This window comes from Myxine glutinosa, chromosome 10, assembly GCF_964187855.1.
Source record: "Myxine glutinosa chromosome 10, kmMyxGlut1.1, whole genome shotgun sequence".
NCBI classification, from domain to species: domain Eukaryota; kingdom Metazoa; phylum Chordata; class Myxini; order Myxiniformes; family Myxinidae; genus Myxine; species Myxine glutinosa.
Window position 1 is genome coordinate 84236489 of NC_136270.1, and position 13984 is coordinate 84250472.

A 13984-nucleotide genomic window follows, 5' to 3' on the forward strand; every position below is an offset into this window, starting at 1 on the left:
CGAAGCGGATTTTGGAGACTCACCGATCCTGTGACACCTCCAGTACCGGCGTTGCCGGCGGGGGAAGGGAGACCCATACAATCCCAACCCGTACATTCGCCCTCTCGACTCAAGCTCACGCGGACAAAAGCCTCGCACAAATTACACCGTGAAGGCCCAATGGCCATGTCTATGCCACAAATCAAGTACGTGAGCGAGTTGAGCGCACTGAATTGAAAATATATAGAACGCTCATACTCCGTGAAAAGTGAAGCCGCCGTGTCGCCATCTTGGTTAGCACGACTCGACCACCTCGCTTCGCGGATCTCGTTTGATTTGAACGTGTGAATTATGTGCGAACGCGTAACTGTGAGTTTATGGCGGCAAGGAACATCACGTGATCGTTCTGAGCGAATCAGCGCGCTGCTCTGCCACCTGCTCAGATTCCGTGTATAATATTCCTCGCTGAAATGCCCTGAGGTAAATATGAATAAAAAATATGGATCTCATGAAGATGAAAGGAAAAAAAACCTATGTGGTGTGAATGGCAATGTTCCTCGCTGAAATGTGAAAAAACGCAATCGCTTTTCGCTCTGAAATACGTGCGAACGCGTAACTGAGTTTTATGCGGCAAGGAACATCACGTGATCGCTCTGAGCGAATCAGCGCGCTGCTCTGCCACCGCCTCAGATTCCGTGCATAATATTCCTCGCTGAAATGCGCTGAGGTAAAAAATATGGTAAAAAAAATATTATGAAATATTTTTTTTTAGGTCAGCCATGTTCTTCCAGGCTAAATGGCCATGTCTATGCCAAATATCAAGCACGTAAGCCTCTCCGTTTAGGAGTCTATCGGTAACATTAAACACACACACACACACACACACACACACACACACACACACACACACACACACACAAAACTGTTTTATATATATATATATAACATATATAATATATAGTTGCGGTTTTGAGAACATGGAGAAGAAATACATGGAGAAGAGGAAGAAGTTGTTTCTTGGGTTTGTTGATCTGGAGAAAGCATTCGATAGGGTTCCACGCAAAGTATTGACATGGGCAATGAGGAAGTTAGGAGTGGAGGAATGGTTGATCAGAGTAGTGATGGCAATGTACAAAAGAGCATGCACAGCTGTAAGGACGAAGGACGGGAACAGTGGTGAGTTTGAGGTGAAGGTGGGAGTGCATCAGGGGTCGGTATGAAGTCCACTACTATTTGTAGCTGTGATGGAGGTGCTGGCTCAGAACGTAAAGGAGGGTTTACCGTGGGAGTTGTTGTATGCAGATGATCTGGTGTTGATTGCGGAAAGAATGGATGGACTGAAGGAAAAGATGAACAAGTGGAAGGAATGTATGGAGACAAAAGGTCTGAAGGTGAATATAGGAAAGACGAAGGTGATGGCAAGTGGTAAAGCATGTGGTGAGGTGGAAAGAACTGGGAAGTGGCCATGCGCTGTGTGCAGGAAGGGTGTCGGAGTTAACTCCATTCAATGTACAATTTGCGCTGAGTGGGTTCATCAAAAATGTCGTGGTCTGAGAGGGTCATTAACCAGTGTGGCAGCTACATTCAACTGTAAGGTGTGCACAGAGGGAGCTGCAGATGGAGGAAATGTTGAGTTGGATCTTGGAGACGGCCTGAAGCTGGAAAGTGTGAAAACATTTTGTTACCTCGGAGACATGCTGAATGGAGAAGGTGGATCAGACTCGGCAACGGTTGCTAGAGTGAGATGTGCATGGAAGAAGTTTTCAGGAACTGAGTGGCGTGCTGATGAGGAGGGGAGTGTCGTTGAAGCTGAAGGGAAAGGTGTATGCTGCATGTGTGAGAAGTGTTATGATTTATGGAGCGAGACATGGGTAATGAACGTAGAGCAGCAACGAAGGTTGGAAAGGGTGGAAATGCGAATGGTTCGGTGGATGTGTGGAGTGTCGTTGAGAGAGAGGAATACAAATGATGAATTGCGAAAAATGATGGGAATAGAGCCTGTGATTGATGTTGTGAAGAGGAACAGGTTGAGATGGTTTGGTCATGTGTTGAGGAAGGATGAAAGTGACTGGTTGAGAAGAGTGATGGAAATGAATGTGGAAGGAAGTAGAGGACGGGGAAGACCGAGAAAGACTTGGCCAAAGATGGTGGAAGAAGAAATGCGGGCAAGGGGTTAACAAGGAGAGATGCAGAAAATAGGGGCAAAATGGAAAAGATTGTCATGGGGACCGCAAGGCTAACCCCCGCTCTTGCAGGGAAAATGGCCTTAAAATGCATGTTGTGTGTTGTTGTATATTTCACTCACAAGGTTCAGACATATATATGGTGGCGGCCATCTTGGATTTTGACGTGGCGACCCAATTTTCAATAGCGTTCTTCCTTATGCCTCGATACACCCACACACAGGATTAAAAGTTCGTAGTTCATTTATTTTTCAAGATATTCCGCTCACAAGGTTCAACGCACGTACGGACGGAGGGGAAAACCATAGTCCCACTTTCGCTCCGCGGTGCGACGGGGGGACAAAAAGACCCCCTATCGTGTGGACAAGGGTGAATTAATATTTAATTTATCCATGCGATTATACGAGTCGCCATTTGCCGTCATCGGCGATCACAGTTCCATTTTATATTCTGGATTAATTGCTTAATTGCTTGATCATCTCGCGAGATCTCGAGACGACGTCACGAATTTTCGAAGCTCCACACGGTCTCCACGTTTTCAAAGTTGTCTGTTCACAATTGTATTTTGTCGGAACTGTATTTTATCTTTCGGCATGTGAACTTATAGTGTGTCCCTTGGATGTTTCTCGGTGTTTATCTTTCATAAATTAATCGTTTGTTTGCCGCGCAGTGTGTGAGGCCTTGCAGACTCAGGCTTCCCCCGTCGAAGTTTGTTTCTTCCTTCGCTGGTTTTGCTAGGTTTTTTGATTTTCCCTTCTCCCCCAAACTTCACCAAACATGTACTATTTGTCTCACGTTGTAACCCCAACACCCCCCCCCCCCCCCCACCCAAAAAAACAAACTTTTATTTCCCTTACTCCTCGTGTGCTTTTGTCCCATCGTGTGCTTTTGCCTCTGCCCACGTGCGCTGTCTCGCCCCGCCCCCATTTTCCCCTTGCCTCCCACCTTTTGCCCTGTTAAAGTGACTCGTGGTCGTCCCTCTAGGCTTCCTCTCCCCATTGGTATTTTTGTGAATATAAGATTGTTCTTCACAGTTCTGTTTAAATATGTTTAAACTTTCCCCTTCAGTGTTTTATTCAGTGGTTTATTACAACACGGTGTTTTTCTTCTTATTTAAAAGGCTCCTTTCAATTTCCTCTTCAACTCATTCCATTTCAAAAAAATATTCAATCTCTTATGATTCCAAATCACTCCATGCTCTAAACTCATTCATTCCACCCTTCCTCCATCGTTCTTAAACGGATCGCTAACTTGAAAATCACAACAAACCCAATTTGTTATATACTAGGGCATGCCCGTACTATATATATATCTAAAATTATATCCCCCCCCTCTATTTACATGAAATGGTTTGGTCCAAAGCGAACGGCTTGCGAGTACGGTGACAATCCCCCCCCTCTATTTACATGAAATGGTTTGGTCCAAAGCGAACGGCTTGCGGAGTTTGGTAAAGAAATCGCCATAGCGTGCACAAACGCGCAGGAAAGCGAAAGAATCGCAAATTAGTTTTAATTAGTTTTAAAACATAGTTTAACGCCAACATAGTTTGCCAACGTGAAATAAATGAATACGCTCTCAAATGTGCCGTCCGAGGCAGAGTCTGTTCGCCACGTTCGGCACACGTGATAACTCGCTGCTCTCTGATTGGTTGAATCGTTTTTTGGACATAGATCGGTAACTACTTGTCCGATTAATATGAAACCTTGAAAAGGCACATCCTCGGGTCCCCAGCAATATACCTGGCAAGTTTCAAGTATATCGGACCCGTGGTTGTCGAGAAACAGCGGTCACAGACAAACATACATACATACATACATACATACATACATACATACATACATACACACAGAGATTACTGGAATTATAGATAGATGTTCATCTTTCATGAATCATCCACTTTCTAAACTCCCCCCTTGCCCCTCCCCTCCACTTCTCCCCATTTGCCCCTCCCCTCCTAAACTCCCCCCTTGCTCATCGCCTCCTACATTCCCCCTTGCCCCTCCCCTCCTAAACTCCCCCCTTGCCCCTCCCCTCCAAATGTCCCCCCTTGCCCCTCCCCTCCAAATCTCCCCCCTTGCCCCTCCCCTCCTAAACTCCCCCCTTGCTCATCGCCTCCTACATTCCCCCTTGCCCCTCCCCTCCTAAACTCCCCCCTTGCCCCTCCCATTCAAAACTCTCCCCCAACCCCTCCCCTTCAAATCTCCCCCCCAACCATCCATACCAAATTCTCCCTCCTCCCACCTCCTTCTCTAAGCTGCCTCCTCCCCACTTCGTCTCCCTTCTATGTCATACCTCCACCTCCCCCAACCTTCTACTTTCCTCTGCCCCCCCTCAAACAACCCCTCACTGTGCCTCATCCCATCACCATCAAACCTTTCGTCCTCCTCATCCTTCCCTTTCTTGTAACTCTTCTGTAATCTCTGACACACTATCAACTGCTCTTCCTCCCTCCCCCTCTCACCCTTCATCTGACCCTACCCCTCCCCTCCACTGTCCTGCACCCAATGCTCCCCCTCTCTCCTCATTAACGGTATGGACCTCAAACATCCGGGGACTTCGCTCAAACCTGATTGATCTCTCCATTCAGGTTGCTTCGGACAATCCAGACTTGATCTGCTTAACAGAAACTTTCCTCCTTCAAGATGTCTCCGATTCCTTAATATCTCTTCCTGGTTACTCCCTCCTCCGGTACGATAGACCTGAGCCTCGTCCTGGTGGTGGGGTGGCTATCTTTATCAAAAACGCTCTTCCTCACTCTCCCTGCACTGCCCTCTCTCCACCCCACCCCCAGGAGTACCTCTGGCTATGGCTTCCTCTCCGCTCTCACCTTTTGTTCATATGTGTTCTGTACCGTCCTCCAAACAGTGATGACTCCATTTACATTTCGCTGTCGGACAACATGGACCAACTTCTATCAACTCTTCCAAACTCTCTCTTCCTCATATGTGGCGACTTCAACTGTCATCATGCCAGCTGGCTGGGTGTGGGTTCATCTCTCACCAGCCATGGCACCTCAGCAAAGGACATCTGCGACTCATTAGGACTGACACAATCTGTCAATTTCCCAACCCGGATCTCAGTCAATGGAGTATCTTCTCTTCTGGACTTGGTTATGACTAACTTCCCTGCAAATGTCTGCTGCTCTTCTTCTGCTCCAATCGGTTCTTATGATCATGTGCTTGTTAAAGTGGACATCTCTCTGGCCATTCTCAGAGAGCCTCCTCAGCGCCAACGAGTCTGGCATTTCACTCAGGCCGACTGGCACGGTCTGCAAGCAGCCATCAATCATCTGGACTGGTCTCCCATCTCCACTGCCTCTGACATCAATTCATCCTGGGAATTCTTCCAAAGCAAACTGCTCTCTCTCATGCATAGATTTATCCCATCTCGTCTTCAGTTGTCTTACCCTTCCTCCCGTCCATGGTACACTGAATCATGTGGTGAGGCAGTTGCCCTGAAACAACTTGCCTTTGCCTCTTGGAAGGCAAATCCAACCGAAGGTAATCTCAGTTCCTTCCACCAAGCTCGAAACAAGTGTGTGTCTACTGTCTACCCTCAGGAGTGCCAGGAAGCACTATCTCTCCGCACTCAAGATTGAACTCTCAAACCTGTCTCCTTTCTCCAAATCCTGGTGGTGTCTGGTCAAATCCGTTTTTTTTTTTTTTTTTTTTTTTTTTTGTATACAAGATCGAGGCTCGTGAAAGAGCAAACATTAATCACACAAAAAGTCAAACCGACACACAAAACACAAAAAATAAGGGGAGCGGCAGAGAAGATGGGGAGAGAGGGGGAAGGACACAAACACAACATTTGAGAGCAGGGACATCGGGAGAAATGTGGGAGGGGGAGGGCTTTGGGGGAGGTGGGAGAAGTATGAAACATATGAACACTGCAAGGACTTCCAGGAAAGAAGTTGGAATTTCAAAAAAAAAAAAGAAAAAAAATGTATCAGGTGAATTAGCAGGGGTAGAAAAGATCAAGGTTTTGGATGGGGGAAGATAAGAGATGGTGGTGAACAGCTGTTTTAAAGACCTGGAGGGAGGAGTGGGATTGAAGGGAGTGGGGGAGTTTGTTCCAGAGGTGGGAGAAAAGGGGAATGAAAGAGTGAAGGTGAGCAGAGAGCCTAGATTTTGGCAGTTTAACCATAAGAGGGTTGCAGGCAGATCTTGTGCGACCTGAAGGAATATTGGGGGGACAGAGCACAGAGAGAGCTGGGGGAGCAAGGCCGGAGAGGAGTCGGTAGAAGACAGAAAGACCACCAACCTGCCTGCGGTGAGTGAGTGAAAGGCCCTCGGAGTTAACTTCATTGCAGGAGTTTCCAATGATTCTGAAAGCTTTGGTTGCAACAGCGTGAAGCCGAGCTAGGCGTGAGGCAGGAGCACCAGCCCAGAGGGGGGAACAGTGTTCCATTGAGCTGCGGATGAAAGCCTTGTATGTGGTGAGGAGCTCAGGTGTGCCAAGGAAGGACTTCGCACGACGGAGGATGCCCAGTGCCCAGAAAGCCAGACTGGCTTTGGAGGCCAGCTTGGAAATGTGGTTTTCCCAAGAAAGATCATGGCAGATAGTGAGACCCAAAAGCTTGAGCGACAGAAATTCTTGGAGAGGATTGTTTCTGGTGTTTGTTCCCCCTCCATCCCCTCCATTACCTCAAATGGCTACACAGTTGACACCGCACGTGACAAAGCCGAATGTCTCAACTCTGTGTTTGCCTCAAAATATTGTGTCCGAAACCCATCTCTCTCTGTTCCCACCTTTCCCAGTCGAACCCAACTGCTCCTGGACTCTGTGTCCTTTTTTCCTGACAAGGTGAAGTTTTTATCAAACCTCGACTCTGATTCTGCAACTGGACCAGACAGCATCAGCCCACGGGTCGTAAAATCCTGCTCTGCCGCTCTATCTCACCCTCTCTCTGTTCTTTTCACCCTCTCTTTTGCTCAAGGTCATCTGCCAGCATCTTGGAAATCAGCAAACATTACCACTTTACACAAAAAAGGTGCAACAACAGATCCTTGCAACTACAGACCAACCAGCCTGCTTCCAATTATCAGCAAAGTCATGGAATCCATCATTGCTTCGGATATCAAATCCTTCCTCTTCTCCAATGGCTTGATCTCTGATCATCAATTTGGATTCAGACCAGGTCATTCTACTCTGGACATGTTGCTTCTGCTGTCTCAACAATGGATGGAGGTCCTCAATGCCAAACAGGAAATCAGAGCTGTCTCACTTGACATATCACATGCCTTCGATACGGTCTGGCACCCAACTCTGCTCACCACACTCTCCTCCTATGGTATTCATGGAAATCTCCACTCATGGCTTGCGGACTTCCTCTCTGGTCGTAGGCAACGTGTGGCCCTGAATGGATTTCTCTAATCTCCCCTTCCTGTTCTGGCTGGAGTTCCCCAAGGTAGTGTTCTGGGCACTGTTCTATTTCTGGTATTCATCAATGATCATGCTGAATGGAGAAGGTGGATCAGACTCGGCAACGGTTGCTAGAGTGAGATGTGCATGGAAGAAGTTTCGGGAACTGAGTGGCGTGCTGATAAGGAGGGGAGTGTCGTTGAAGCTGAAGGGAAAGGTGTATGCTGCATGTGTGAGAAGTGTTATGATTTATGGGAGCGAGACATGGGTAATGAACGTAGAGCAGCAACGAAGGTTGGAAAGGGAGGAAATGCAAATGGTTCGATGGATGTGTGGAGTATCATTGAGAGAGAGAGGAAGACAAATGATGAATTGCGAAAAATGATGGGAATAGAGCCTGTGATTGATGCTGTGAAGAGAAACAGATTGAGATGGTTTGGTCATGTGTTGAGGAAGGATGAAAGTGACTGGTTGAGAAGAGTGATGGAAATGAATGTAGAAGGAAGTAGAGGACGGGGAAGACCGAGAAAGACTTGGCTAAAGATGGTGGAAGAAGAAATGCGGGCAAGGGGGTTAACAAGGAGAGATGCAGAAAATAGGGCAAGATGGAGAAGATTGTCATGGGGACCGCAAGGCTAACGCCTACTTGAGGTTGTTTCTGCCAAAGGGGGCAATACCACCTATTAGAGCCAGGGGTGTACTTACTTTTTCCACATGCAAAATTTGCATTTATGTTTATATAAATAATACAATGGACTACAAAATGTAAATGTTTCATGATATTTGTTATATTATATCACCTTTATCTGTCAATATTGTTGAAATGAAGATCAAATAGCTGTATGCTGAAATATGTTGAAAAAGTCAAAACTTTACATGGGGTGTACTTACTTTTTCACGTGACTGTATATATATATATATATATATATGTGTGTATATACAGACTTGGCATTTAATATGGAATTTTTTTTTTTCTTGACTTGGGTTTACTTTCTTAACTCAGTATATCAATCTGGTGAGTTTCTTTTACACTTTGGTGATTTATTTGTTAAAAGAACCATGTCACTGATTGTCTGTCGCAGCAAGAAGTCAACAACAGGATTATATCAAAGGTGGCGTGACAAAATGTACGGACAGGTACATTTGATGATTGGCTTCACAGTCAGGTATATAAGGGTTGTTGCGTTCTGTATTAGTGGAAAACAACTGCTGCACGTCTACAAAAGTTATTGCCGCTTCCTCTGGAGATGGTCCGTCAACTCGACAATGCTGTTTTTCATGGAGTGGTGCCTTTACGAAATTCCGGCATGAAACAGCGTGCTATTGCTCGGCAGTATCGCATCACTCAAGGTCAGGTGTCAAAGATCCTGAAACGAAATGCTCAGAGGGGTGTCCCTACTCCAATACCGAGGCCAGGACGTCCCCGCAGAACCACAAGGAGGGATGATCGCCAGCTGCACTGGTTAGTCCGCAATGGCCGTACCAAGTCAGCTAATCGGCTTAGGGCTGAGTGGCAGCAACTGACAAATATGCCTGTATCCAGAAGGCTAGTCGACCATCGACTGGTTCAAGCAGGCTATCGTGCCAGGCGTCCCCTGAGAAAGCCACGTCTGACCAGACAACACCGCCAGCGCCGATTGCAGTGGGCCAGAGAGCACCGTCAATGGCAGCCAGGACACTGGAATCACGTGATCTTCAGTGACGAGTCTAGATTTCTGGTCTATCATCAAGATGGCTGCGTCCGAGTGCGCAGACAAGTGCATGAAGCCTACAAGAAAGATTGTATAGTGCCAAGAGTCCAAGCTGGAGGTGGTGGGGTGACCGTTTGGGCTGCTTTTCATGAAGGGGGCAAAACTGACCTGGTTGTTCTGAATGGAAACCTGAACCAGTTCAAGTACAGAGCCATTCTGGAAGAAACATTGCTTCCATTTGCTTGTGCAGCCTTTCGAGGAAACTTTGTGTTCCAAGATGACAATGCACGGCCTCATCGTGCTCGCATGATCCAACACATTCTTGCTGACCGTGGTGTAGAGCATATGGAGTGGCCTGCCATGTCCCCGGATATGAATCAGATCGAGAACTTGTGGGCAGAATTAACGCGTTAAATCGACCACTTGGACCAACAGCCGACCTCTGTGCGTGAATTGCAGCCGACTATTGTCACTGCATGGCAAGCGATTCCTGTCCAAACCTTGGCAAATCTCATGAACAGCATGCCTCGACGTGTACGTGCTCTCCTGAATGCTCGTGGGGGTTACACGAAGTACTGAACTGTAATTTTACTGTCCGTAATCCCAGTCGTAATTTAACTTTTGTTTTTGTTGAAAAAAAAATTGGCTAATGTGCAAAATAAAGAGATACTTCTGGAAAACGCACAGAAGTTTAACACAGTACTGTCCGTGAATTGAGTTCGATATCAGTTTACATCACTTTCAAGGATCAATTTATTTGCTTCGAAATGTCAAATGTGGTTTTTGTTTCTTTTAAAGGTCACATTAACAAAATCTAGAATAATTTCAACATAATTCCAATGAACTTTTGGTTCTAAGTCATCTTGAAAAGTAAGTTCACCCCCACAAAAAAAATATTCCATATTAAATGCCAAGTCTGTGTATATATATATATATATACATATATGAAGATATATATATATATATACTTCACGATATATATATATCTGTCCATTAAATCTATCAATGTCCTTGTAATTCATGTGAAAGTACACTGATGTTCACTCGTCTTTGTACTACTGGATGTGATTTATAGAGAAGCCTCCACCTGAGCCTTATATCACTGGTTATGTTTGCTTAAGAATAAAAACCGAAAGAGATGAGCAAAATGTCCAACTTTGGCACACAATATGGCAATATTGATTGGACAATTGGTGGCTCTTTCATCAGCCAGAGTAGCATTTAAAAAAAAAAAATTTTGTTGAAATTATTCTGGTTAAAAATAATTTCATACTTCACGTTATATCGCTCATTCAGTTTAAAGCAAAACCACTGACAAAGCACAATTGCCGCACAATTGCCGCACAATTGACACACACACACACACACACACACACACACACACACACACACACACACACACACACACACACACACACACACACACACGTAACTGATCAAAGGCACAAAACACACCCATCGGTTCCTTGATGACGTCATAATATCCTGGGGCCTCATCTTCATCCACAGGCTCAAGGAAAGGCCAGGCCATCTTGTGCAACTGAAAGAAATCCACTCACGCTTTGCATCAAAAAGGAATGTACAGCACTGGAACAGTTTCAACCACAGATCTGCACTATGAGAATTTTCAAGGAAATGTTACTGGAAAACATTCCACAGTTATGGTCGACTACAAATGTGCTGTATATGTAAAATGAGGGCTGCTCTTGTAGACGGGTCAATATACAACCAGAACAGCCGTACCCCAAAAAAATTGCAAATTTTAGTTTTATTGCATTTCCTTATATTTTAAGACTTACTTAGGAACATATCAAAAGTTGGACAGAAATGGACCATGGGAAAGTAAAAATTTTTGACATGATAAAAATTTCACAAAACCATGCACGATTCACTACGTCGAAAACGTCTTTGGTTTTTTATTTTTGTTTCTTTTTGTTTATATAAATTAATTTGTTCCACTGAGACCAGCTGCAAAGGCAACATTTTATAACACTTGTTTCGTGTCTTTAACAATGTTTACATCTGCTACCTGACACATGTCTTTAACAATATGACCTCCCAGCATGTAGGCTAATGACCTAATTCCTCACTGGTAGTTGTGCAGCTTGACTGAGTAACAACTCCACATGAATGAGTTAATTACACCTAATTAGGACTCAATTGGACAGCGTTGTATGGTAAACATTGGAGATACAATACAATACAACCAAGGAGATACAGTACAATACAACCAAGGCCAAGGCAGTAGCAAAAAGACAGGTAGGCCTATGCATACAATTGCCCCATATATTCTACATGTATTTTGTACTCCTACAACTGTAGTGTATGATGGTATTTATTTTCCAGGTTCTAGAGTTGTGGGGATGCATATTTATTTAATAGGAATGGGACCAGTTGATTGGGGGAAGGGGGGGGGGGGTTCTATCAGTATGTTTTTCTTCTGGACTATACATATCTTTTCCTGGTGCACCTTGTGACTAAGCAACAGAGCCCTTGTATATAATTCATTTCAGATGCAGAAAGCAATGGGATGACCACTATGCAGATTATTCCATAGTATGTTTCCTCCTAATATATATCTTACATAAATATCTCAGTTTCAGGGGCGGAGAATGCTCTGATGGCATTCAATGTATATGGCCAATGTAAATTGACTGCATGCTTCTAAAAGATCTCATTTTTGTATTTTCAGAGATAGAAAATGAACTCTTTATATGGTAAAGAGACCTGCCCTTTATGCCAAAGGTTTATGCCAGATTGGACTGTGAGGAAACAGTATCAGTTCGTGAGAAAGGAGCAGAAGGCATCAACCGTGCAAGTGCCGAAAGGGGTGTTGACATCAGAATTCTAGCTGGTACCAGTGTTCACAAATCATGCCGAGTGAATCACATAAACAAAAAGGACATTGCTTTAACCAAGAAGGATCATGCGGAATCAGGTCCATCAGTCAAGAGGAGTGCTCGCATTTCCCTGGGACCATATGACAGTAAAACACATTGCCTTTTCTGCGGCACTGAAGTTAAGGAAGAGGGCCCAAAGCGAGGCCATGCAGAAACAGCCAGTTTTGGCTACGTGAAGACTGACGCATTTGTTAAAACTATATCAGTTCATTGCAAAACAAGGAGCGATGAATGGGCCCTTGCTGTTCAAGGCCGCATTGAATATTTTGAGGGTGATCTCCATGCAGCTGACTGTGTGTACCACAAGTCCTGCAACATTAATTTCCGCACAATGCGAGACATTCCACAACGGTTCAAGCCGACTGAGTCAAACAAGAGACGAAAAATGGGAAGGCCTAAGGACAGTGACCAGAATGAGGCTTTCGATAAGGTGTGCTCTTTTCTTGAAGACAATGATGAGGAACAGTTAACAATTACAGACCTCGTGGCTAGAATGGAACAATACCTGGGCGATAGTGAATCCAATGCATATGGGAACCAATACATGAAGGAACAGCTTAAAAAACGATATGGTGAATCTATATTCATGGCAGAGGGTGAGTCGAGATGAAGCTGATCGTGGCAAAGTTGCCGAAAAACTGGACAGCTTCACACCATTTTCTGATGACAAGTCATTGCGCAATATCATCACAGGGGTTACTGCAAATGAGGATGTCAATGTTCATGACCTATTCAAAGTAGGTAGTGACATTGTCAAGAAGATGGATGATCACCCAGCTTACTCCTATTCACACAAAAGGAGTTCTAAAGCCAAGACACTTGCATTCAGCAGGGCAGTCAAAGTTGCTGAGGACCGCACAATAGATCCAGCGTTACTAATCGAGAGGTTCTTAGTGGTGTCACAGACGGGAGATCTCCAGATAGGTGAAGTGATGAAATATGAACTCTGCCCATACCCAATGTCTCTTTTTGAGGCAAAAAACATCCTGCGCCAGCCAGATAAACCACAGTTGGCGGAGGCAATAAGGAATTATGCTACAACCAAATCTGACAATGCTGTCAACCAGACAGTTCCAGGAACAGATCACTATGTTCTTGACGGGGGATCACTTATTCACCGCTTAAAGTGGACAGAGGGATTCACCTACAGTTCCATTGCAGATGAATATGCCTCATTTACAGTACGACACTATGGCAAAGCTACTGTTGTGTTTGATGGTTATGAGGCTGGGCCAAGCACAAAGGACTGTTCTCATCAACGTCGGAATAGAAACAAGAATGCCACCAAGGTTAACATTACGGAGTCAACAAAATTTGTTGGGAAAAAGGAGGACTTTCTGTCGAATGAGTCAAACAAGCAGGCAATGATACTGTTGATTATAGAGGTGTTGCACAAGGAAGGCTGTGAGGTGATCCAAGCAGAGGGAGATGCTGATGTTGAGATTGCAAAAGCGGCCGTCGCAAATGCGGCTTCCAGATCTACAACCCTCATTGGAGAAGATACAGATCTCCTTCTCCTCCTGCTCTTCTATATGGTGGAGACAAACTGCATTGAACTCTATTTCCGTTCTGACAAGGCAAAATCAAATGTCTACAATATCAAAGTCCTTCAGCAGATACTTGGAAATGCAGCCTGCAGAGATATATTGTTCCTTCATGCATTAACTGGCTGTGACGCAACGTCTCGTGTCTTTGGGATTGGAAAGAAGTCAGGGTTTCAAAGAATCATCAAGAAAGAAAAGGAACTGATAGACAGCTCAAAGGTGTTCTGTAAACCACAGCAGAGTCAGGATGTTATTGAAACTGCAGGCTGCAGAGCAATGGTGGCATTGTTTAAAGCAAATCAGAACGACTCATTGGCATCGAT

At 44.9% G+C, this 13984-nt stretch overlaps 1 protein-coding gene across 4 annotated transcripts in view; it reads right to left on the bottom strand.

Moving 5' to 3' along the window:
• The window catches only part of LOC137415117 (nucleosome-remodeling factor subunit BPTF), a 239283-nt gene that overhangs the window by 10258 nt on the left and 215041 nt on the right, over nucleotides 1–13984 (bottom strand). For all 4 annotated transcript variants that reach the window (XM_078785831.1, XM_078785829.1, XM_078785830.1 and 1 more), the window contains one exon: nucleotides 10673–10757. In XM_078785831.1, the coding sequence (XP_078641957.1) occupies nucleotides 10673–10757 (85 nt within the window). The remainder of the gene's footprint in view (nucleotides 1–10672; nucleotides 10758–13984) is intronic.